The sequence below is a fragment of the Callionymus lyra genome, chromosome 13 (assembly GCF_982586985.1).
Source record: "Callionymus lyra chromosome 13, fCalLyr1.hap1.1, whole genome shotgun sequence".
Classification (NCBI taxonomy): domain Eukaryota; kingdom Metazoa; phylum Chordata; class Actinopteri; order Syngnathiformes; family Callionymidae; genus Callionymus; species Callionymus lyra.
Window position 1 is genome coordinate 15,485,605 of NC_141830.1, and position 26,651 is coordinate 15,512,255.

General features: G+C 38.4%; 1 protein-coding gene across 3 annotated transcripts in view; it reads right to left on the minus strand.

Moving 5' to 3' along the window:
- The window catches only part of nrxn3b (neurexin 3b), a 252,380-nt gene that overhangs the window by 12,047 nt on the left and 213,682 nt on the right, over nt 1-26,651 (minus strand). For all 3 annotated transcript variants that reach the window (XM_087806280.1, XM_087806279.1, XM_087806278.1), the window contains 3 exons: nt 22,967-23,056; nt 20,191-20,501; nt 1,005-1,083 (listed from right to left, as the gene is read on the minus strand). In XM_087806280.1, the coding sequence (XP_087662406.1) occupies nt 1,005-1,083; nt 20,191-20,501; nt 22,967-23,056 (480 nt within the window). The remainder of the gene's footprint in view (nt 1-1,004; nt 1,084-20,190; nt 20,502-22,966; nt 23,057-26,651) is intronic.

The following is a 26,651-nucleotide window of genomic DNA, read 5'->3' on the forward strand; positions in this document are numbered from 1 at the left end:
GTAACAAGCTTTTAAAAAGACGTTTACGTTTGCGGCGTGTGGCGTCATCACCTAAAAAGTTGGGCCGACCAAAATGGTACCTACACCCAACATGGTCAATGTAGTTGTTACTACAGGAAGGATTAAGCGCTCAACTGAGTGGATGCTACTGGAGTGAGGCTGGGGGACGCTTTGTTGATCAAGAACGGCGACTGCTTCCTCAAAAAGTCAAACCCAAGTCACCTTAACTTCAGCATCCCTTTTCAAATGAACAATCGGATAAACATCTTTTGCAGTAAATGTCTTGTAACCAATGATGTCATAAAGAGTGTTTCTGTGTATCAAGGGGGAGGGGGGAGGAGAGAGAGAGACGATGCGCACAGAAATTCGAGGATATCTGTTCTCTATCAGAATGTTTCAGGTAAGGCAAGCCTCCGACAAAAGGAAACAGAGGTACAAACAAGAGAAGGAGAGGGAGGAGGAGGCTCTGTTGCAGTTAGTCTGCTACATATCACAGTATCTATGCTGAAAGCATCTTTGTGCTGGAAAGAATCTCAAAATGTATCTTCTGTCAAGAGAGACGCACACATACAGCAAGAGGAAATAAACCATTACAGGACAGATACATTTTGAAGCATCAATTCGGGTGACATGGGATGATACTAATTTTGTTATTTTAAGGGAACTCTCCACTGTATGCTGAGAGACCAAAATTAGTATCAACGCTTCATCATGTCAGCAACCAGTGGCCCCATAGATAAGTGTAACTTGATCTGTTAACCTACAGTGGACATCTATATAGTCTTGTGAGTATGTGCAGGTGATTAATGTATAATAACCTCTTGCGAAGGTATGGGTTTCATAATGTGTTTTTTTTAGTTTTTTTTATAGGGTATAAAAGTTACACTTGAAGTTCCAATGGGACATGATGCTAGAGGAGAGGCTCCTTGGTAGCAAATCATAGAGAGATAAGAAGAGATACACCAGGTTGTTAAGCAAGCACAACTTTGACACACCCATCCCACCTGCATGTCCGGAGTCGCACTCTTCCAAGTCCTCGTCGTCGCTGGAGCACTCGGCTGACGAGACGATGTCGTCCGTCGTCTATCTCGAAAAGAGAGGCATAGAGAGAGAGAGAGAGAGAGAGAGAGAGAGAATCGATCAGGGCCAGTGGTCTCATGGTAAAACGTCAACTGAGCCATTTTAGTCAAGGATATCTCTACCAGCGCAGACCGCTCCGCCCGTCTCCTCCTCCTATATTTCACTCGGAGTCAATCATTTTTCACACTGTTTATCATTCTTCACTTTATGGGCTTTCCACCTCTGCAGATAATTGTTTTCCTTCACCCCTGCGTACTCCGACGCTGATTATTTATAGCCCTGCCTCCTCGGTGGTACACAATCAATGGTCTCGCCAAGCCCTCTCAGATCAACACTGTCCTGGCGTCTGATTTGTGCCAAAGGGTGCGGAGAGAGCGAGGGAAGGAGCCATTGGGCCAAGCAGTGCAGATTATCTCCACCTTCCAGCTTCCCCACAACTCTGATTTATCCTCCCCTGCTTTTTTTTTTTGGGTCGACCCGCGGAGGACGGGCTGTTGGTTGTATTATATCAGTTGTGCACTGGGCAGCAGGCATTTATTAGAATGAATCAGCGGGGCGATAAAATAAGCCCTGTCACCGAGCGGGGTTATGATATCAGAGCGCTGATTGAGTTTTCCAGTCTTGGCTGTGGCTATAGGGGCCCTAAATATCATTGAGTTTGACAGACTAATGAAACGCGCCCCCATGCTTGAGCTGCTGCTCTCCACGGTAAAAGACATCCAGCTGGACCGCCCCGCACTGATAAACCCACATCATAAGGATATACGTAAATATAATTTGTGATGAGTAGATCGTAGATAGATCTAACGTCAACATGGCCTTGTGAAAGAATGGTGAAATGAACGCTATATAGGGGCCTATTGAGGAGGAGAAAATATTCAACTCCACTTCTATTCAGCTGTAAAGATGAAAGAATATATGTTTATTTCTATGACGCTCTTAACCTGGATATAATTTATAATCAAACATTTTAGTAATGATTAAAAAAAGTGTCTCATTACTACATCAAATCGGTTGACTGTACTATTCTGCTACAATGTACAGTGTATTGATCTTGTTAAACAAAGATACCAAAGGATATTTTTATGATGTCGTCGTTAAGGGGCGGAGCCAATTCAAATTCGACCATGAACCACAGCTCCTGTATTTGTGTATGTAGCCCAAGAAAGGTGTAGCTCTTTTAAACCAAGTACTCTGGTCAGTTTGTACAACAGCTATTTGTAGGTAGTTGGAGACAAATGTGTAACTACTGTAAGTAAGTAATGTTTATTTCTGAAGCGCCTTTTAGTCACTTTGATAAAGTAAACGGATTTCAAAGTAAAGTTAAGTACAGTGATTGGAGCGATGAAAGTGAATAGTACGTTTCTAGGCATATTTCTGGTACATTTTATTATATGTTTCAGGGGTCCCCAAACTTTTTTGACGGGTTGAATATCAGGAGTATATTCACAGGCCGACGTTCGGATCGAAAAAAGTATAAATACAATAGCTTAGCCTGCAAAAAAACTACAATTAAGTGCATGAAAAAATCGTCTCACCTTAACGCTGAATCAGCAAGAGCTCTGGACTGGTTAAGATGTTTGTGTATTTAGATCTATGTATATTTGATGGTATGCTATTTATTTACACTAATGAAGAGTCACACTCTAATAATATTTCAGAGTTTTATTTTTCTAAATGAAACATCTTTAAGGCAGTATTAATAAATGAAATAAAAAATCTTTCTTTGCGACCCTGTAACAAATGTCTCAAGGATCGGTACCAGTCCCCAGATCGGGGGTTGGGAACCATTGACACAGATGGCAGCAGCAACAACACATACGCTAAATGCTATTTCAGCTTAGTTTTAGCAAGCTGACTTTATCTTTCGACATTCTCTACGAGTGAAATCTGTTTCTCCGACATTTTCAGACGCACACGGATGTAGCAATGTTAGCATTGCCAGGGTAATACTAAGGTAACAGGTTCTTCAGGTAATGATATAACAGGATTTGGTCTTCATTCCTGCCTGACAGAGATTCTTCTGTCACAGGAAACCCTGGTGTTAGTTGTTGAAAAGCTGTTTTGTTTAAACTCTGGCTTCATAAACTGGCTTTGTGAAACTGGGCCCCCAACACCTCCGATCTATCCTGGTAATCGAGACAACAAAAACCCCAAACTTTGATGGACTGTCAAAAAATAAAGCCATCAGAACTGTTCCCACTGAAACATGAGTTCAACTACTATGATGAAGGAAATGTTATTTCAATTGTTAAATCGTTGCCACAGATGAACGGCACTCATGGCACTGAGCTATGGCCTCTTCAATTATAATCGACGGAGAATCTTGAGTTAAGTAATCGTTCACATTTGAAATGACTATTTGAATAAAAGTCAGTCAGTGAAAGACTTTCATCTTAAACTGCTTGATACCACTCTCGGAAATTGAAGGGTGCTTCTGGAGTGCGGTGGTTGACATTTCTAGATCCACTACAGTTGCACCTGGTTTATCTGGATAATTACATGACATATCGCCATCTCGCGCAGACGTCAGTACAGACACAGTTCACGTGGAGGGCTATAGGTGCCATTTTTTTTTCTTTTGCTTCTCCACTTGTACACAAAAAAAGCAGTGACACGAGAGCTCGCTCAGCTGCCTGGGCAAGTTGATAACAACGCATGACACGAGGCGAGATGCTGTAAATGAAGCCCGTGGAGCAGAAACGGGCGAAGAAACGCCTGTGCGTGTGGCGACCGGCGCCTACAGCGACGCTACATAATGATGCGGTCGGCCAGCGGGACTACAAAAAGCGATTTCACAGCTGGGGGAATCCAATTCTGCGTAAATCTCCATAACACAGTGTGGGATAAATTCTGGCACCAAATGATTTCTTTGGGTGTAAATAACCCTCAAAAAAACGTCGGGATAATTTAATGAGAATGATGACAAGGAGATGAAGTTGAAAATAAATCAGAGGGAAAAATCGTACGTGCGTCATGGATTATCCTGATTACTCAACCTTCAAGTAATGCTTGAAATTCTTAACTCCACAAACAATGGCGCTAAATCAATAGCCAGACTTCATTAAAGCGGCATTTACCCCCCGACCATTTTCGCACATCAACCAAAACCAAAATCAATATTGAAAGACGCACTCCTTTGGACACCATTTGGATTTCACTGACGGGATTCACTGCTTCGCTCAAAACATGTGGAAAATCCATTCAAGTGTTTTGAATAGATCTACTCAAATTCATGACTTTTAAAAGGGGTTCCCAACCACTGGTCTGTGAGGCATTTCTTACTGGACAAAATCTTCAAGTTCTGTCATTTCACTATTACTATTTTAAAAATATATGAGTGGTTTATTATACAAAGTAACAATAGACCATTAATCTTTTGCACTTAAACTACTTTTTGGGGACAAACATTTCCCCAAAATAAGCCTGTAAATGAGTGAAAATGAGTTCAATTAGGAGCCATCTGGTTGCAGATAAACCAGTTCCTGATGAATTAGTGCTACTGTCAGATGTATTTGCCATGGACTTAACATTTATTTTTCGCTGGTTATGCAATTTTTGTTTTGCTGTTTTAATTTAAAGGCCACTGTGTGGAAATAATCACATTAAACCGGGCCACAGAGCCCAATTTCTTTGGCTTTAAATAATGCCAATGAATGGCTTTATGTCACAGAGTGATGGACAAAACTTAGTAGCCCCAGTAGTATTTTGTCTGTTAGTATTTGCAATTTCTTTAAGTTTTATTTAATTAACCAAATACTAGTGATGTGTTGATGAAGCTTCATGAAGCAGTGTCATGTTGTTTAGAGGTCAGTAGGTGGCGCCATCAGTTTAAAAATGATGTGATGTTTTATTTACAGTTGTTCAAAACAAAGGAAAATAGTGAAGAGACCGCCATCTAGTGGACTCTGAAAATAATGATAAGGAAGCATCATCAGACCATCACTACTACAAACTCAATGAAACCTGGCATCATTTATGAAAGAGAGTGCCATCTAGTGGCACTGAATCACGAGGCCTCGTCAATCTATCACTACCAAACACCAACAACAAATTCTGTTCTCTGTAATCCCTCACTAGATTGTGGTTTATCATTTATGACCTTTTTTCAATAATGCATTACACAAAATTGCAGAACTTTTTGACCTTTTCTCGTCTAAAATATTAATAGAAAACTTTGTGGTGAATTCTGATAGAGCAATGCACTGCATGCTTTGCAGTGCATTTTGTGTTGAAGTTTTCGTTCATCATCATCATAGTTAGTCTGTGCTTCTTTAATAAGTGCAGTACAGCCATTGTATTCCTTTAAAAGTATTATCAAAAATGTAAAAACAATTCTGCAGCTGGAATCTAACCCCCCACAATTAGCAATGAGTAAGATTTAAGGTGATCTCATTAGATATAGTTAATAATCAATTGCTTCTGTATTTTTTAGTCTAATTTTTTGTATTTCCTTTAAGATTAAGAACTGCACAACTTTACGAATGATATTGTAGATTATCCTTTATATCTGGCAGTTGGGAATGTGCTGCCCATATATACGTGAGGTTAGAGATAAACTGTATATATTTGTACATTTATATATGTCTGAAATTAAATATGTGCATAAATTGAAGTAATATATTGATAATTTAAGGTATTTTTTGATGCCCATGCATGGTCACATATCTTTGTGGACATTATTTGATCTCTTTTGGATATTCATTCAAAAAGCTTTTTTCTATTTTTTTTATTTTTTTATCTTTTGGTTGGGTTGAAGAACCCTCACAACAGTCTCAGGATATAATGTGGCCATTTTTGCTCCACATCATCAATGACTCTCGAAATGTGCACCATTAACATGACAACGGCTACACTTGTGCTGCATCACTGTTTCTCTGCACAACACAATACAGAGTCGCTTTCTTCCCCCCGAAAACCAAAATCAATATCACTGAAACTTTGGCCGCCATAGAGCTTGGATCCTTTATAGTTTATTCAGGACTTAAACCGGGAGAAGATTTGAGTGACGCAACTCCACACTGCATAGCAATCTTTTTGCCACCTCATTCTACCGCTATTTGTATTCTGAGAAAGTCTCGCTCTTTTCACTTTTCTTCAAACTCTTTCATGCACTGGCCCCCTCAATAACCCTTCTAATTCTCTTCGTCTTTGTTGCTTCCATCAGAAATAACTGAACCTTTCACTATACCACTCAGAACTCCACTCTCTGCTTCTTTTTGTTGGCACTTCCGTGGGTACTATTCTGCCAGTCTTGGGAAATGTTTCGACTCACTTATGCTTATGAGAAATGATCTCCACCAGCTTTGAGCGTTTAGTAGTCCCCCCTAAAAAGAAGTCTCATCTCAATTTTATACCTAATCGCACTCCAAGATTGCATCACAGACACAATCATACCACCGCCCGAAATCTATCCGGTGGTAAAAAGAGAGAAAAACAGATTGAGTAAAGTGGCAAAAGCAGAATATGCGTCCGTTTCTGAATGGTATTGACATATAAAAAAATAAAATAAAAAGTTTTTTTTAAGATGTATTTTTCGGAGAAAATAATATATCAGAAAAACACACTATGACACACAAAAAGTGATGGAGGCGTTGTACTACAATTGCACCTATATTTAAATCAGAACAAAAGGATTAATTTATATCTGCTCAGCTATATTTTTAAAGAAATAAAAAAATAGCTTCTGAGTTAAACTACATATCTGTTCAAAAACCAACAACAAAGCCTTAAAAAAAATGTGTGTATGTATAGATATTTTTTGCTATCTTAATAAATAATAGAAATCTTTCTCACATAATGGCTGAAGGAGGAGAACTCATACATTTAATTTTGAATATATAGAAAAAGACTCATGAATGTGCCTAAAGACAAAAGATAAACTGTACATCGGATCCATTGTCTCCAAGTCTGAGAAAAGAAAGATGGATTTAACCTGAGTAAGCCATGTATTTTATTTGTATTATAAAATGTTTTTGGATGTTTTATTTCCTTAGTATTCAATAAATCAACAGCTATTCCAAAAATATCATTATTTAGATATAGATGGAAGGAGGGAGGGAGGGAGGAAGGGAGGGGGCATGGATGGATGGATGCATGCATGGACTTTATAAATCCCTCTGGAGATCTCCTTTGTGAAACTGGATTTCCAGCTCACAGTTTCATAAAAAGAAGAACAAGAACAAAGTGCAAATTAAAAAAAACAAAGTACAATGGATGACAAAGTGCAAATGTAAATAACATATATTAAAGGAAATAATGCAAAGAAAAGGATACAAAGATTAACCTAGAATAACATCATCTATTATCATAGCTAGCACGCGTAGCACCATCAGACAAACACGATTCCTAGTGTCAACGGCAACTATAAATTGATCTCTCACTTGTGGTTAACAACTCTTTATAATAAATCCAGTCTTCAATGAAAGATGCTTTACAATGGACTATGTTTCTCTGTGAACCAGTGGCCTGACATACACTGTGTGACTCACTGTCCATACATGAATGGAACCCAGGAGCAGCTGTTGTGTCTGCAGCCTCTCTTGAATATTTCACTCGGCGTGATGGTGATTTGATCGGTCACATCAAAGCTCCGACTCGTGCTCCTCCGGAGCGAGGCAGAGATGTAATAGAGCTTCTGTCTGCAGCTTTCCCGGGGGTCAGTGGAAGCGGTGAAAAAGGCTAAAAGGCAGTCATGGCCCCCGGGTTACGGACATGACATGAAATATGTGCAGGTCTGCATCGTGGACAGAACGGAACCGGAGCAGATTACTCTCCAACACGTCGAAAAGCCTTATCTCTACAGGCGAGCGTTGCAGCGGGAGAAGGGAAGTGAATCAACGGGAACATACTGTAAGGAAGTCACACCTGGCTTTATTTGCAGGGGTCTGCTCCTGCTTGTTGCCATGGAAACACAATAATTCCGAGATCAAAGTGGTGATGTAAGGGCAGTGGGGGAAATGAACCCGGTGATTTTCAAAGCTTGCCCTCCGCTCTGAGCTCCTCTTCTGTCATCACTGACATGTATATTTCTCAAACGTCTGATGTAGAAACTACTTTTCAGGGTGAGAAATGGACCAGGATGGGAGTGAAATCAAAAAGTCACAGTCAATCCTGCCACTACCCCGCCGCTCTCTCCTTGACACAAGCGAAGGAAAAAGAAGAAGAACAAAAAAAAACATCTCTGGGGCGGAAGCTTCGTCTTTCTATTGACTGTTGTCTGGTGTGCATGTTATCAAGTCCAATCTGAGCTTTGACAGGAGGACAAGAAGGAGGCTTGCATTACAAGGAGAATCAATGGCACACGGCCATATCAGCAGCGCGTCAGGAGACCTGTTCGCGCGGTGACAGGCGGAAATGAAGGAAAAAAGCGAACGGAAAAACGTTGAGAAGAATCCGATCTGAAGGTCTTTATTAAAATACTTCATAATTGCAGATATTTGTTGGGGGTCATGCCATTAAACTTCTTCGATAATGTGTGTAAATTGTTACGAAATGAGATTCAGGATCAAACAGCGGGTCCAAAGCAACGAGCTAAATGATTCTCTAGATGAAATATTGATATTTTCAACAGCACGCTTGGTGGGCCTTTTTTCCCCCCAGCCTCCTTTAGTCAGCGCATTTTCCAGCTCCAGGGAGGTAAATTAGGAGAGAGATTTAGCGAGAAAGCACACAAGTAAACCAGCTGGACTTGGAAAGAAAAAAAAAAAAAATCATTTTCTTTTTGTGTTGCTTGATTTTTTGGCACATCAGAATATCTACATAATGGTTCATTTTCTCAAGGACTTGTTTTTGTGCTTGAGAGAGGTTATGTTTGCCAGCTCGCAGCAAACTTTAATTGCCCTGAGGCCATACGCAACTCCTTTCAAGCAGGGTCATTCATCTTCCCCTGGAAAAAGGAAATGGTCTTTGGCCGTGATCTTTAATCACCCTCCTGCCGCAAAGTACAAGGTTATCAGGCGGGCCTGCTGACAAACACTCTCAAACGTGCAGTTTGAACACACCGGCTGACTTCACTCGATATATACAGTTTTTTTTTTTTAATATCCTTTTGTAAAGCAGGGAACACCGTTGCAGTGCATCATGGGAGCTGCAGCAGGTGCGATTGGAATAGTGGCGTCATTATGTTTATTGTTGTATTAAATTATGAATGGCTGGTTATGGCCCAACGTCCTTGGGTTTTCACCATCCTTTTCATGGAATTTAGGATTTAAACCTGGAATATAATCCACAATAAACTAAACACAGGTTTAGTCATGGCTCTGATTCTTAACTATCACATATTAATATTTAAATCTTTTTTTTTTACAGTATTAACCCAATATTTACATCAACTTCAGGACATGACCAACGCATTTAAAATGACAAATACCTAATAAAAGTTTATTCTATTTATGTGCATATGAAGTTGTAATGGTAGCCCATTAAATGACTTAATTACTTACTTTCCATTAAACCAGTGATTGGTAAACTCCAAGAAGCACAATCCTTCTATTCAGATAACACTAGACTACACTCTCTCCTGAATAATCTATTTCTTTGAATAGCTATTCTATCGAAAACTCAAACCATTACTAAACTGACTCAACATGTGAGCCCCAAAAGTATAAATCACTACTTCATTATCGTGAAAATTTAAATCTCACTCATTTTCTACTCATCCTCATGTCTTAAACTTTCTATTTTCTGTAAAGAAATCTGTATATTTTAAGCTTGTTTGTAGCAGAACCTAAAAGGCGAACATGCTACACAGATAGGAAACATTTACATCGCGAAAACCCCTGTGGTAGACTTTAGAAAGTTACATTTTTGCTTCAAAAAGAGACAGATTAGACAGAAGTGAAGATAATCCCAACCCTTAGTCAGCATGAGGTTGAGTAGAAAAAGAGTGAAGTTTGATCAGCGTCATCAGTACATCACTATGTTGCTGAAAAAGACATCATTTATTGTGAATTTCTCTACGGAGATAAATAAAAGTTTTGTTCTATCCATAAAAAATTGATTTCCAACGGGAAAAAAATCTGCTAAACATGCAACTGCAGCCAAGAGGTAGCAGTAAAGAATAAAGACAAACGCAAAAGCTACGTTGAAAAATAAAGTGTACTCGTCTGAAAGTAACGTTTACAGGCTCACATTTGTGAAATCCTACCACAATAGCTCAAACGTATTGTTCTTAAATTTCTACAGAAATAGAGCCAGTACATCGTAGTCCTGTTTGTATCATCAACAAAAAAAAAAAAAAGAAGCTTTTCCCCACGAGCATTCGGCTGTGGATAAAATTGCAGCATCAGACTGAGGTCTGCTGTGATAAGTTTGTGGTTCAGTCTTCAAAGTAAAAGTGAGAGATTTCTAAGGACACTATGACAAGCTTTGCCCAAATCCATTAACTGAGAAAGATCTTGGAGGGAAGACTGTCTGGAATCAGGGATAGATAGGAATAGAAGCCATGAGGGATAGGATTTTTATTTGTGCTGGTTGTTTTGGACGAGTATTTATTCATTATGCAGCTATAGTAAAATGATTCCTGTCAATGATGTCATTTGTTTATTCAGCTGGAAAAGTTTCGTATGCATAATAAAGAAAGCCGACCTTGGCCATTGCTAGGATACACAAAGATAATGCATTCAATTTGTGCTCTACTCACAAGGTGTGAAGAATGAAATGCTGCATGTGGATTTTTGCAGTTTCTCTAAGTGCGGAATAGATCTCATGTCTCAAAACGAGAGCATCTCTAACGCAGTTATAACTTCAAGGCTGCTATACCAAATCAATGTAGGCGTTATATAATGGCTGATACTGGCAGCTCCACGTCTTCCAAATTAGCCGACGGTCCCATTTGGATTCCATTCCTAATGAGCACAAACTAAATTAAGCACCCGTTTAGTCTCTTTGTAGAAGTTGAGGCATAATAACTCACCAGTGGAGAGATCGTATTTAAATAGATTTGAGTGAGTTGGTTTTTTGGATTCAAATTCAAATGAAAATGTTTCAAATCAACACCAGAGGTAACCCGAGGTGAAAATTAAAACGATGGGAGCCTTCATTTTCAGGAGCCGCTTCTCATTTGTAAAACGTCTTAGTCGGAGCAGGTTGGAAGTTAGATAGAGGTGGATCTTTGTTTTGAAAATTGAGTTGTTTTGAGACCAGCTTCAATGCAGAGTTAGTAGTAGTAGAGTAGTTCACCATCATCTAACAAGAGGATGAGTATTTTAAATTCCTGACAAAAATTGACAACAATTTCTGCTACAAATCAAGCCGCATATTTAAATAAATTTAACAGAAAACTTCCTCTATTCCCTACGGTGTGCGAACAATTTGAAAAAGGTTTGCAAGGCTTGGTTGTGAAAAAAGGTGGGTCAACCAAAATCTAAGTGAACAGTAACAATTTCATCAAAAATATCATTTTTACCACCAGCTGCTCTTGGTGATTGTTTTTCCATTTCCAATTGCTGCTATCCAAGGAGTACTGTAATTATTAAAAAACTTGACTTCAAGAGCTTAAAGTGTGTGTGCTGTAGTGTGTTTAAAAACAAGCAGTGACACCAGTATAGGAAAGCAGGTTTGCCTTGGTGGAAACTAGGACATGACATGGACCCGTCATGGTGTAAACCAGTTCAGTGATTACCTCGACTGCATGTTGACACCTGACTGGTGCTGATAAAAAAGCTTCTCAAAAGTAGAAGTACATTAAACGTCTCACAAAAATCATGGAAGCTCATTTGAGATTCTACAAAATGGTTAGCTTTTCAGTATTTTTCGCAGGATGCTACATAATGTTATCAACACTTAAAGCGACACTACTTAAGATTAAAACTGTTGTTGTGTTATTACTTCTCTGTTTAGTATTTGGCACATTCTGTGTGTATTTTTGTTTAAAGGGCAACTGATGTATTGATGTACACATTAATTGCTTGCTCTTAAACTATCTTATAATATAAATATTTACATTAGAAAATGACGTTAAGCCCCGCCCACTAAAAAATACTAAACTAACTAACTAAAAAAAAATGGAGATTATATCTTGTTTACCATAACCACACCCACTCTGCTGTGATTGGTCAATAATTATTTGTCTGATCCCAAAAGTCTCCACTACCAAGGGACTCATTGTATAAACAAAGCTAGGTGTGATTACAGCTGGCTGGAGGAGGAGTGAAGCTCATTATTACGTCATAATGGACTTCGCTCTTGTAACCTCTCGTTCGCCAAGATCTCAGACGGGGGGAACTTTATAAATAACTTCAAAACATGGTCATGATGAGGGACGTACTGCATATTGGAGAGGAGGACATCAACATCTAAAACATGTGAGTGAGTCAGGAAAGTTCATGTTAATTGTCCTTTAAAAACAGATAAAGCCTCTTATTGTGTCTGTTTCTCTTTGAATTCCTTGTATCAGTACTTCATATGTACACTCTGACACATAGCTGTAAAACATTTTGGTGGTCATGTGACACTAACAGAGTCTCTGGATCATCAAGACAAAATAAAGTAGTGAAAAGCACAGTTCAAATAATATCTAAAGATCTACTACATGAGTCATGACCGTTCGAAAAATAAATATGAAGCAAATAGAAGATAAAAATGTTACATATTGCTGCTTTAACACAGGGCCATTTATCTCACCTAAACTCAACGTACTCTGCAGTCTCTCTGTGGGAAGATGAGATACATCTTTGAGCCTTGCTAGCTGCTTGGCTGAGCAATGAAACGGAACACATTTTCCCACGCAACATCAAAGGCTGTCTGCGTGATACATATTTAATTAAATCAGACCAGCACACGTAGTGCGGAGATATTGTAATTCAGATATAGATGTGAGAACATCCTTGTAGAGATAGAGTTCTTATCTCTCTCATATGTGCGCCATTATATATTTATACGCTCAGAAGTTGATCAGAGTTTGGCTGGAGATGTATTTATGGCGGAGTCAAACCTATTATATACAGTACGCTCTGGATAATAATCTGCCGCTCTGTTTGTGTCATCGAGCTTCAAAAAACACCTGAAGATACAGTCAATCCCACGCCTCCTCACCTTCTGTTGATGAGACAAATAGTACCAATACACCGCATATGATAACAACATGTACGATATGTGTGATGTGTAGAAGAACGTCATGCTCTTGCTATTTGTGTTTCCAGTATCAGTGGTGCTGAGAGGAAGTAGCCAACCGTCTCTTCCTGTTTAGGCTATTTGAATTATCTGATTTTGAAGTACTTTTGACAGATTAATTTAACATCCTGAAATAAAGTTCTGCACTTCCAATGAAGCTGACAATTTGGCTTCAAATTGAAGCCGTATTAAGAGAACTTTATGTTTCCTAGGCAACAGGTATACACGTCAATCCACAACCAGTAACAAAAAGCTTTTGTGATGAATAAAAGCAGGATGCTTATAGGTAGTGATGGTCTAGTGAAGCTTCATGGAGGCAGTGTCATTATTTTCAGAGCCCACTAGATGGCGCTCTCTGCACTCTTTTCCTTTGTTTTGAACAACTGTTCTAATAAAACATTGCATCATTTTTAAAGTGATGGCGCCACCTACTGACCTCTAAACAACATGACACTGTTTCATGAAGCTTCATCAGCCCATCACTACTATTAGGCAAACAATAACCTCAAGTTTTGTTGGACACCATATTTTGTGTCAGACGATGTCCATACTGTGATACTACATACTGTGAATAACTCACCAGTAATAAAGCTAAGGTACCAAAATAAATCCCCAATACAACTTTTCTTTAATTAGTCAAGCGTTAGCTGCATTTTTTTTCCAACAAAAAGTATGGTAAGATGAATAATTCTAAAAAAAAAACAACCTAATTTAATAATAATATTTATCCACCAAGGAGTATCAATAGCGTGAGGTTATAAAACACAGTATTCACTGATGAAGAAAAGATAGATGTTGGCAAAAATGACATTGCCATTACTTGAAGATAGTGACGGGTTGATGAAGCTTCATGAAGCATTGTCCTTATTGTAAGAGTCCAGTAGATGGCGATCTCTCATGTAAAATGTATTAATTTGAACAGCTATTTTACACTAGTTCTAACCACTTGACAACAGGTGATGTTAAGTTAACAGCATTACTAAGTTCTTAAGCGACCATACAAAACAATCTTATAACTTAATTTGTTCATCATGTCAAACTACCTCGAACAATAGTCGTAGTATAGTCGTACAAGTAAGTGAAACCTTAGCAACATTTCCTCAAAGTTTCGTTGAAATCTGTTAATCTGAGTTATTTTTCAGAGAAACAGAAAGACCGACTTCATAAAAAAAAAAAAAAGCCACTAAACGTGGGTATCATGTTGGGGATCTCCTGAGGTGACAGACCATAAGAAAAGAAGCCAATACCACCCAGGGCCATGAGCCGACATCCTGCTGGTTAGGAACAAACTGGGTGGCCTCCCTGTGTGAGTCCCTTGTTGCCTGTAACTTACGAGTGTTGTCTGCTAGCCCCTCGGTGTTCCCGTGCCCCTGTTGCGACGGTGGCAGCTGACATGACAGCAGGTTTACGCTCACACTCCAACATTCTCGCAGGATCTATACAAGCTGTGTTGTGAGGCATGGGGCACATCCATTACTAAAACCCCCGCGGCTCTCACCCCCCAAGAGCAAGCCGGTCCTCCCATACAGAGAGACACAAACCGGTACGAACGCAGTCGCACACCAAAATATTCAGATGAAGATGTTTAATGGACGTAGCTGTATGTATATATTCTCTCGCACACCGCGTGGCATGAAATATTCATGGAAAGAGAGAATCGCAACTCTCCAGGAACGAAAAAACAGACAATCCATTTCAAGGCTGAGATGAGTTTGTCACCGAAATCGAGGACGGATTCTGGTTTCACGCCCTCCGGATTCCATTGGACTGTGCAGACGTTACCAATTTATTCGTCACTGTATCTAGACACGGACGGACATCCGTCTTCCGATGTGATCTATTGAGGTTGTATTCATGACGCAAAAGGCTTGATTTGGACGTAATCATCTCATTTCAACTGGTTGTCGCTTCTATACAATGCGCTTTAATTGGGGCGTACTGTGAAAATGGGAAGACCCCCACCGTCTTTTCCCACAAAGCCTTGGTGTCTCAGAGAGGCAACATGAAGGATTCTTATTACGCACAGTGAGGTTTGGCCGAAGAAGAGGAGACTAAATAACAAGAGTGAGACTTCATCCCAAATGTAGATGACACTCATCAAACAAACGGAGCAGACCGACTGCATGGCGGCAACGCAGCGTGGAGCTCAGCGTCATTATTGTTCCTCTTCGAAAGAAACATCCCATGGCATTAATCGACATCTCTGACTGACAGATGGAAGATTTGAAAATGTTAAAAATGAAGCTTCATGCTGCTTTAATTTTTTTTTTTCTGAAATGGTTTCACTTTAGTTTGGAGGGCAACAAAGTATTGCGTCTGAAAGTGACATGAATGTCCTTGTCATTGTTCGTCTCAGACGTTTATATCTTGAGTGTTCTGCAGCTTCCCCTTTATTTGTTTAATTTATTCAACATTTCTGGCAAGTGTTTTAACATGGTGGTTTGAATCCCCTTTTATCGGTTGAAATCTGTGCCGTTTTCAACACATTAAATACACAATCCGCTATTGAACTTCAGCTATAAAATTCAGTTCTTATTTCTCCCCTTTAATATTTTCCCAAACAGAATATTTACTCGGTTGTTATTAATGTTGTTTATTATGATCATTACGGTTGGTGTCTCAAGTCTAGAACATTCAGACGTAAAGAATGATGCATTTCCTATTTAATCTAATAATTATGTCAATATAGCAGAGAAATATTCACAGTTACACAATAATCTGCCACTTATTTGCAATTTCCTGAATACCAGCCCCCTTGATGATGATGGACGCGAGTAATTTCCTTTACACGGCAGCCATGCAAATGATAGCCACTGTCTCTAAATCAGCTGTGATCCCCAACGGAGGCTCTGCATTGCAGCTTCCCGTACTAATTGTTCCCAAACAGTTCTGGCCGGCAGCCTGAGTTAATTGAGAATGAGAGTCGTTGATCTCCCATGATAGAGAGCAATTTGGAGGAGAGAATTCTGGGAATGAGGGTTTTTGCATCAAAGCATGAAATGTGTTCTTTGGTTTAACAAAGACAGTAATGGCAGGGGAGCCTGAAACATATTACGTCGAGTCCAGTGAGACAAGAAAAGGCAAGTTTGTCTGTTTATGCCACACATTCATTTGTCAGTGGATGTATCAGGAATGGGCGGACACAGCTAACAAGGGTGATCTTTAATAGAATAGTGAAGTAGGAGCAGTAGTGAGAGGTGTTGTGATGAATGGTTGAGACGGCAGGTTTTATTATATGAAGTAAAGATCAGGTCTTGAAAACAAGACAGTTGAAGAAGCTCAGGTTGTGATTGTGACTGATGAGGGAAACACAAGGTTAGATTAAAGGGCAACTAATGTGTTGATTTAAGTGTCCCTTAAATTAATCTTGGACTTCTATTGTACTCATTAGTATGTGTCTGTTTATAGAAAACTCTATTTTAATTAAAATAAATTTACCTTAGAAAATGCGCGCAGAAAACAGTCTTCTTTTTTCTGGAGATTCAGACTTGTTTACCATAACCACACCCACTCTGCTGTGATTGGTCGATGTTTGTCACCCTAGTTTATAAATCCTGAAAGTCTTCACCGAAAAGGGACTCGTTGTGTAAACAAAGCGGGCGTGATCACAGCTGGCTGGAGGAGAAGGGGGGACTTAATGAAGTCATAACTTCAAAACATCGTCATGATGAGGAACTTTTTGAGAGGAAGACTTCAATATTTGAAACATGCGAGTCAGTCAAGACTTTTTGGGTTTCAACATTAGTTGCCCTTTAAGGAGGAAGAAAATAATGATGGCTTGGTGACGCTTCATAAAGCAGTGTCCTTATTTTTAGAGACCACTAGATGGCATACCTCCTGGTATTGCTTTTAAAATATACTCTATTGAAATCTCATGTTTTTTTAACCAAGGGCGCCACCTACAGAGAACATGACACTTTTTCATGAAGCTTCATCTGCCCTTCAGTTATTTTTGCTGTGGGGATACTTTGTTGTACTTCAAACAAAATATTGTAATATAAAAAAATAGCATAATTGTGATCGATTCAAATGGTGTTTCTTTTCATCAACATTTACTCAATCTTGAATAGGATTCAGACATTCAAGTGGCGTACCCGACACAAGAGCCACTTAAAGTCCTCAATCCTGACAACTTGACCCAGAGTCGGGCCATGGGGACACAAACTGAAAGAGGGACGCAGGAAACAAAATGTGTCTGACATGTCTCTCCATCCCGGCGGGCCTGTCATTAATTAAGCGTGAGATTGCTTCTTTCTATTTCAGAGCTTTTTTTTTTTTTTGTTCTTTCTCTCGCACTCCCCCTGTCAAGTCATCCTCTGTATCTCACTGAAAGAAAGAAGGAACGGCAACAAAGCGCTGAGGAAAATGGCGCAAAATCAATGTAAGGGAGGAGATGAAATGTATGTTTTTATCCATCATGTGTGTGTTTCGGAGCACATTCGAACATCTGCACACACTCTCAGGTCCGGCAGTAAATCAGAAGCCTGTGGCACCTCTTCCTCACTACACTACATTACTTATGATAACTCAACTCCCTCCTCGCCCTTATACCACTCGGAGGGGTGGAGAGATCTGACAAAAAAGCTCCAGGTTCCTTTCCTTAGATGTTACAGCAAGGTGTTTGACAACCAACAAGAGAGCTGTAAAATTAAGGGCACATGAAATTCCTTGGAATTGTGAATCAAAGCGGTGGAAGGGAAATGAACAATGTGGGATTTAAGTTACAATACATATGATAGATATAAAGACACCAGTGGGAATATCATGAAGATTCCATGTAAATTAGGATTTAACTCAAAACCAAGGTTTTTAAAATGTTTATAGACACCTTCTCCACCTTAACATCGATTATTCTCTCATGTCAGACCTTTCCTCTTCATGTTCTCACTGAAAAAATCCATCTTCAACATTCTGTCGACAGCGTCTGAGCCTGGCTTTACTTAACGGTCCACCTCGAGCCTGTATTCATTAGAAACACATCCCTGAACTCTCGTGATGAGCAGATGAAGCTTCACGATACTTCATGAAACCCTGGATGAAACAGTAGCTGGCACCCTCCGCTTAAAAATAATGTGGGGTTTTAATGGAATAGACGTTAAAGGAAAAGATTACAAAGGAGATATTGACATCTAGTGGACTCTGAAATTAAGGACACTGTTTCATGAAGCTTCATCGACCCGTCAATGATCTGAGACGTCGTCGTTAAGGTAAGAAACATTGTTATTTCCTACATTAATTACTTGTAATCACTGGCGTTAATTTATTTCCAAGTATATCTAAAAACTGATGAACAAATAAAGATTTTCAAGGAATGTTAATAATGGCACAATCAGCATCAGTGTTCCGTATTACCATCCGGATCCAGGGGTAATTTGAAGGATCAATCACTTTCTCTCTCAATGTTCCAAATGTTGTCCTTAACGGATGATATTATTTATATTGCTGAGATTTAAATGCTGAAAACGGTTATTGAATTACTGTATAAAATAAATGTAAGTTGACTGCCCAGCAATGTTCATAATTACTGTGAGATATGGAAGGTTTATTTCCTCACTTGATAATATTGTATTTAATCTTTTTTATTCACCGCTTTATCATGATGCTAATCAGGCTTCTGATTTTTTATTTGGCTGCGTCAGCCATTTTTATTTTCAATACATACATACAGTATTTCTATCAATTAAAAATCGTTCTTTCTGCTTCTATATAAGGTTTGTTTCTCTTATATTCTTCATTAAAAATGGATTTTTGGAAACCCTGTGTTAACTATACTCTGTTTCTACTCTTTTTTTCATAACTGCTCTCCTTTCTTGTTCTGTTCTGAATTACTGCTCCTTTTTTGCATTACCGTTTGTATTTGCGCTTGTAACTATATTGCACGCTGCTTAATTTCCCCTTGGTATTGTGTCTTTCTACGACTGCGGCGGCGGCTGCTTCTTTATCTCATTCGGTCGTGATGATGATTGTTAGTTTCATTATGCAGCTTCCAAAGGTCGCATCATTAGAATTGAGGCTCTAAAGCTAAAGAAAATACGTGACTCAAACAAGCTGTTGCAAATATTGTGGTTTTCCCACAAACGTGTTTAACACGGCGGCAGATTCGGACCAGTCGCTCGTCCCTCTCACCTCTCCCGCAGTGATGGAAAGATACAAGTGTCATCGCTGACATGAAGAGCCATCATCCACAACACTCCGTACAATCTATTGTCGAGGTGAAGAGGATGATAGCATCTGTCCCCGTCTCTTGTCCGCCGCCGTGCCTCCCCCTCAAACCCTCCCTCAGCCCTCGGAGAGAGTTATTGCTTTAATATGAACAACAAATGGTTCAATTTGTCCCTGAGCTGTCAGAGAACTGCTTGGCTTGATTACTTTATTCGGCATCGCGGTGACATTCATCGGTCCGGACCGGACGAGGTGAAATCCGATGAGAAACACAGTGAGAGATGAAGTAAAGACAAAAAATGTCTAAAAAAAAAAAAACAACAAATAAAAAGCTAGTGGCTGGAGGGCTGTTTTGCACACCTTAATGAACAGCAGGCGCTCAAACCCTTAAAAAAAAAGGAACTCCAATATTTCAACCTTTACTGAGAAATGTACTCGCAGTAAAAGCAACAACACTGAGTCACACAATATAAAGTATAATAAGTTGACTTTGCTGAAAGACTAATGTGTTTTTTTGTAACCAAAAAGGATGTTAAAGTTTAGCTGTAGCCAAACTAATTACATGTATTTATTTATTTTTAAATGCAGGATCATCTGGGGCTTAAACTTTTAAAAGGTTGCCGGTCTATTGTATGACAAATCACCAGGGGAGGAAATCTGAGTTCCCAGCAAAATTGTAATTCAATCGTTCGTGCCGGGCTTAACAAAAGCAGCACTGACTAGAGGAGAACCAGAGCAAGAAACGGTCTTTTTATACGATGTTCACTCTTTAAAAAATGATCCATTTAAACCAGCAGCATGTTACTTTAACGGAGATTAATGAGTGAATCTCACCTGAATCGTAGGTGGCGAGCGCTGCTTCCGAGTCGTGGTGGTCGACAGAGTCGTGGTCGTCTCGATGAAGGTGGTCGACATCTCCGGCGGCACCGACGTGGTGGTGCGTGCGGCGCCCCGGCTGACCGGGACGTCCCCCACCAGCCTCACGCTGCCGTTCACCTTAATGTTGACGTGGCCCTCCGCCGCCATGTTCAGGACTTTGAGGCCGTTGTAGTAGAGCCCAGAGAGCTGACCCTGGTAGGGTCGCTTCCTGTCATTACCACCAATGGAGATGGTGGCCTGGGTGTTGAAGATGGTCAACTGCCGGCCTGATGCAAGAGGATATTTCAATTGGAAAACAAAAAGTTATTCTCTGTAGCGTAACAGACAAAAACAATGACTTTGTTTGAATCTATATCTTAATTAAAAAAGCTCAGAAAATGAGTCATTTTAAGTGGTCCGTCAGAACATATTTACAGGAACACATTCTGCACATTAAAGCAACACTACGCAAAGTGATATGAAATATGTGGTTGTATCAACTTAAAAGTGGGGGGAACAACAAAATTGATCAACATGCAAACATGGAATTCCCACGAAAGAACATTGATTGAATTGAGTGTTATTTTGCTTAATATATATAAGTAACACTATACTTTTTAAAGTTTAAAGTTCATGAACAAGATATTAATAAATGACTTAACTATGAATTATTAAGTATCTGCTAATAGTTTAGTTGAAAATCATTAACATACAGTTATAAGTTGTCAATAACTTATTAACTAACAGTTTATTAGTTCTCTGTTAACTATAAGGTGAATAAAGGTGCGTTATAAATCATATGTTAGATATTTTTCAACATCAGAATTCTGATTCTGATACTGAACAAGTCATTAATAAATCATCAATTAACTGTTAACAGATATTTATTCTTAAGTGTTCCCAATTTATAAATATATACTTCTTTTATGTATGTACTTGTAATATATAATTTGAACACTGTGTTTCTAACTGGTGATGGTAACCAATACTTGTACAATAATGGCACTGGTTCTGAAATCCAATTCATATTTTAGTGCCTTTTTCCATTGCCATTTTTACCAGATTCATTTTTTGTCCAAACAATAAAACTAGTATTTAAAAATATAATCATGACTGTGATAAACAGCACTCTCACTCATCTGGCAAAGCCCCTAATGCATATCGTCTCACCCAATTTAGCCCCAGAATTATACTGACAGAAGCCAACTTAATCTACGCCAATTGCTAAAGTCATGCCCTAAAATAATATGGTACTACTATTTTAGTTTGAATAAATCCCCTTTATTTTATTCCCTGGTCCAAATTTGCTTTCAAAAATCAATGAACAAATATTTAATGAAATGCCAGTAGCAAAATGTGTTGTGTATTTGTTGATGTTACCATCGTTTCATCTTAATGTTTTTGTTTTTTGCTTTTAAAAGACAATGGATAATTAGTTATTATTAAATGTTATTCCACCGTGAAGCTCTTTATAGTGCATTAAATCAAGTGCTGAAAATTAACATTTCATTTTAATTATACAGCACTAAATCAAAGCTTCAATCTAAGAACACAGCACTTACTTTTAAATAATTCAGACGATGGCAGAGGCTATCAAGATGATGAGAAGAAAATGCCTTTTAACGACGTCCAAACTTTTAATCCAACTCGTATTGTCTGAGTCGCATACAACCAACTCTCATCTATCGCTTCTGTCTGAGTATAATTGCTTCTGTTCTCATCCCACTTTTCCAGTAAAAAAAAAAACACAGTCATGTTGAAATTGTTCATTTTTAAGACTTGATCATAAACTTCCATAGTGTTGCTTTAAGGTTTACAGCCTGTTATTCCATATGATGATTCCATTTCTTTGCATAAGAAAGAAAAAAATGTGCAACAACAAATCTGGAAGACGATGAACGCTGGGGGGGGGAAATGGAAGGAAAAACACACATCCAGACTCAATATTCACAAGGCATAAGTTGGGATGTGCATTGACGTGATTATTAATAGTGCATACGGTCTTTGCCACTTTTGGAATAATGAATTAGCGACACAAACATACAGAATTCCATTGAGATTCCCATTACGATATCATTGTGAAAACACTGCTCATGCATTAGCTGGGGGATGAAAAATGCCTCAAATTGCGTAATACAGGTATCATAATTAAAGATCTTGCTTGTATAATATGAAGGCGCACATCACTGCCGGCTCATTATATTTGAGGCAAACAATTGTACACAACAAACTGGGTGAGTGATGACGGCGAGGGGGGGGGGGGGGGCAACACAGCGGCCAAAATACAGTCATGCATGCAGAGTTTTTAATGGTGGTTTAAGCAAATGTTAAAGGGACTTTATCATCTGTTTAATTTGTTTTTTTTATGCAGAAACTTTTAAAGTTTAAAATAATATTAAGTGAAACATGTTCCTTCTCATTCCAGAAGCAAATGAGGAAGATTTGTGGTTAAAACCAAGGCTAGCGTTTCTGGTTTTATTCATTTTTTATTGAAAGGTTTAGAAGAATTTATCAGACAAAATGTTGCAGCAAATGTTTGCCAGTCCCTTTAACTGGACACGGAAATGAAAAATAACTGACAAGAAACATGGCAACAGAGATGAAGAAAAAACGTTTTAATTGTCTTTTAAAAAAGGTTTAAGGGATGGTTATCATTCTCAGATGTTGATAGGGGAACAAGCCGATGAAATGAGAGAACAAAAAAAATAACAATAATTATAAAAGATATTCTAGAAGTTCGATGATGATTTACCTTTCTCCTGAAGCCAATCTTCTACTGGCCGGGTATATTTGAATGGGATTTTCTTATTTGCCATTTGATAGCGCTCAATGTCGCTGTTGCCTTCAAAGTTTAACAAAGAGCTTTGACACAGTTGGCAACAGACATCACATGTTTATACAGTGGTTTATGAAGAGGTTTATCTTGGTTTAGGAGAGTTTATCAAGGATTTATGTTGGTTTAAAAGTAGCTTTAGTTGCATTTTCTTTTCAGTAAAAAAAACACATGACATAGTACTCAACATTCAAATACATGGCTCAAAGATAACCCTGTAAGAAAAGGTAGTGAGGTGAACAAACTTCCAAATGTAACATTACTTAAACCACTGGACACCACATGTCTTCGGAACTCAAGGGAAGTTTATTTGAAAAAGTGAGTTATTCTCATGATGACGAAAAACAGGGAGTTGAGAAGGATAACAAGTTCTATTTTTTTTCCAAAGAACCAATACACGCGCAATTGGCTTAGTGATTATGGCTTTCTAGATTTTATATTATGCTTCAAATCTCGATCTGATTACTTCACCACTTCTGTCTGGAAATAAACCATTTTACAGCGGGTCTAAATTGAGTCTGTAAAAAGCTGAAGGAGCTACAGAAGTATGTCAGCAGGGTGCCAGGAGGTTAATCAGCGACTTGCAGGACTCCTTTGATCCCAAGCAGGTTTCAGGTGAAAGCCAAATACAATTTTCTTCCAGGCGAGAGCCTCGGAGGGAGGCAGTGCGGCTCCAGCAGAGGACTTGTGCCGCTTCGGTTCAATCATAAATATGCTTGCCGTTGATTTCTGTTACCTTTGGTCTGTATAATGGCAGCCGTCGAATGTGAGTCACTCAGAACAAATGAGAGGTTTTCACATTTCCGCCTTCAGTGATTTTCAATGATATATTTCAGAGTAAGTTTTTCAGGCAATTTTAACTTTTAGCTTTTTTCAACATTTCATGCTTGACGATCTGATTGACCTTTATAATAGCGTGTTAATATTGCACCGAATTATATAATCATATTTATACATTTATATCTAATAATATTAGTCCAATATCATCATCATCATCATCATGTTTTGAAGTTATTACTTTATAAAGTAATCCCGGCGAACAAGAGGTTACGAGAGTGCAGTCTATCATGACATAATAATGGCTTCACTCCTCCTCCAGCCAGCTGTAATCACACCACGCTTTGTTTATACAACAATTCTCTTGGAGGAGGAGACTTCCGAGATTCATGATGCAGGTTGACAACCCTCGATGCTTGACCAATCACAGCAGAGTGGGTTTGGTTATGGCAAATAAGATTTTATCTCCAGAAAAAGAAGTTGTTTTCAGTGGGCGGGTCTTAAGTGCATTTTTTAATGTAAATATTTCAATGTAAATAAAGTTTTGTTCAAAGAGACAAATACGTATATTAAGAGACACTTAAATCAACACATTATTTTCCCTTTAAGCTCTTTTAGGTCTTGTTGATAAATAAGATTGAAGCTTATTTGTCTTTATTCTTGTATTATTTATCAGAAAACAGAATCAGAATCAGAAAACCTTTATTAGTCCCGCGAGGGGAAATTCGGTTTAACAACAGCAAGAGAAATAAAAACACCCAGAAATAAAAACGAGAAAGAAAATCCAAGGTTAACCAAACAAACTCAGGTTTTACGGGAATTTTGTATTTAAAGTTGTATAATTACTGATTCGAACAAATGTAACGTAGAAAAACGCACTTTCTGAAAGACTTTCCGGTCGTTTTTAATGTCTGGATTTGGGACAAAAGATATTTCACCCCAAAATAAAGATATTGAACGTCCACAAGCTGTCATCATCAGTCATTAATTCACACTCCCTTTTCGGTTTCCCAGCGCTGTAGAACGAGAGAAGGAGGTATAAACTTGCCTTGCTAATGGAACATTCTCAGGTATTGCCCTTACATTGTTCTATTGGTGATTAATGAGGTGACAGTCGCATTGTAATGAATACACCGGCAGCTAATTGTCCAACTAATGAGAAAGTTCTCTCTAGTTTGTCAATTTGATACTCAATTTTTAAAGGTGACTCTAAAATGGACGACCTTGGTGCGAAAAGTCATCAAATTATCCTTTTCCATGCACTGCCTAGTTAAATGCTTTAATTAGCAATTAAAATCTGCTAAAATGGAGGTAAAATTGTAAATACATTTTAATTAAAGTATTTACCTAACTATTGCCTATATTATTTATTTCAGCAGTTGCATGGATTATACACAGTTTATAATCCATATACATATAGCGCTAATAGATGTGTGCAAGCAATACCTTTCTATGTTATTTTCCTTTAACTCATGTTAGTATTTGGTGTTAGCAATAGCAATTGTTTACTCATCTGTTGTTGCTTTTCTTCGTTTTGTTAGAATAAATTCCATAAAATTCTAAACACTGTTGCCCCATTAATTGAAAACACATCAAATATATTTATTTAAACTACATAATTTTTTTATGCAGTTGTAATAATACAGCTTATGTAACAAAGTCCTCAAATTCACCCTGAAAATGAACTAAAAATAAGCAGAATAATAAGACAAACATAAAACAAAACTATTTGATACTGTAGTTATACTGTTCAGACTTTAATGATGACTACTGAAGTGGGTCATTGAGAGATTTCGGCTTCCTGTCTGGGGAATTAAGAGTTTCAAGATAAATTGTTGAAATAACCAGAGAAGCTTTGTGAGTGTGCAGACCTCTGCCAAGCAGCTCCCGCATCATCTATACATGCCTTTATCGGAAACCTCTTTTAAGCATTTGAAATATAGATGTTCATATTTAAATCAATAGGACAACAGATTGCAGTATCATTCGAGAACTCGCTCACACAAGTGAACAAAAAATAAGCAAGAAAGTTGCCTAAAGAAGCTTGGTAGGTAGGTAGAACTTTATTGTTGTTTATTGTTGTTTTTTTTCCAATTAGCCACAGCAATACAGCAATTATTCATAAAAAATAAATAAAAATAAAAATAATAAATAAATCAAAATAAATAAATAAAAAGCTAGCAGTGTTAGTGAATCTACATGATCCAGATGAGAATGAGTTGAACGTACAGTATGTCACTCAACTTATTATCCCCATTTTTATAGACATTTTAAAGTTATTTTACTACAGTCCCCAGTGTGTTACACTTTGCACAGGTACTATAGAAGGAAGGTATTTTAGAAATGACCCACGTCCATTTAAAGACAAAATTTAAATGTATATGAGTCAGAGGAGGCCCTGGAACTTAAAGACTTAAGTCACATGAAGGACCCTTTATCTTTAACTTGTCTGTGCTTCTGAGGTGTGAGACAGAACCTTGCTACCATGACAGCATGCTCTTAATCCAGATCTGAACTTTGATTGTTGTCATTGTTGACGCCAATAGATCGAACACACGATAAGCCAAAACTTCTTTTTTTTTTTTAATTCCAGTTCTTCACCCCCTCGTGCATCGGAGCACATGGTCAAAGCTCCATGATTTGAAGTGCATGTGTGCGCGGATGGAAGTCGAACACAAGGCCTTTCTCTTCAAGACAAAAGTCTAATCTAACCTTCAGGGAGTTGTTAGACTGATGGTCACTCATCTCAACGCCCGAATCTCCACCAAAGTGTGACGCAAAGTTTCCGCTCGGCTTGATTAATCACTGCTCAGATCCAAAGATCCAA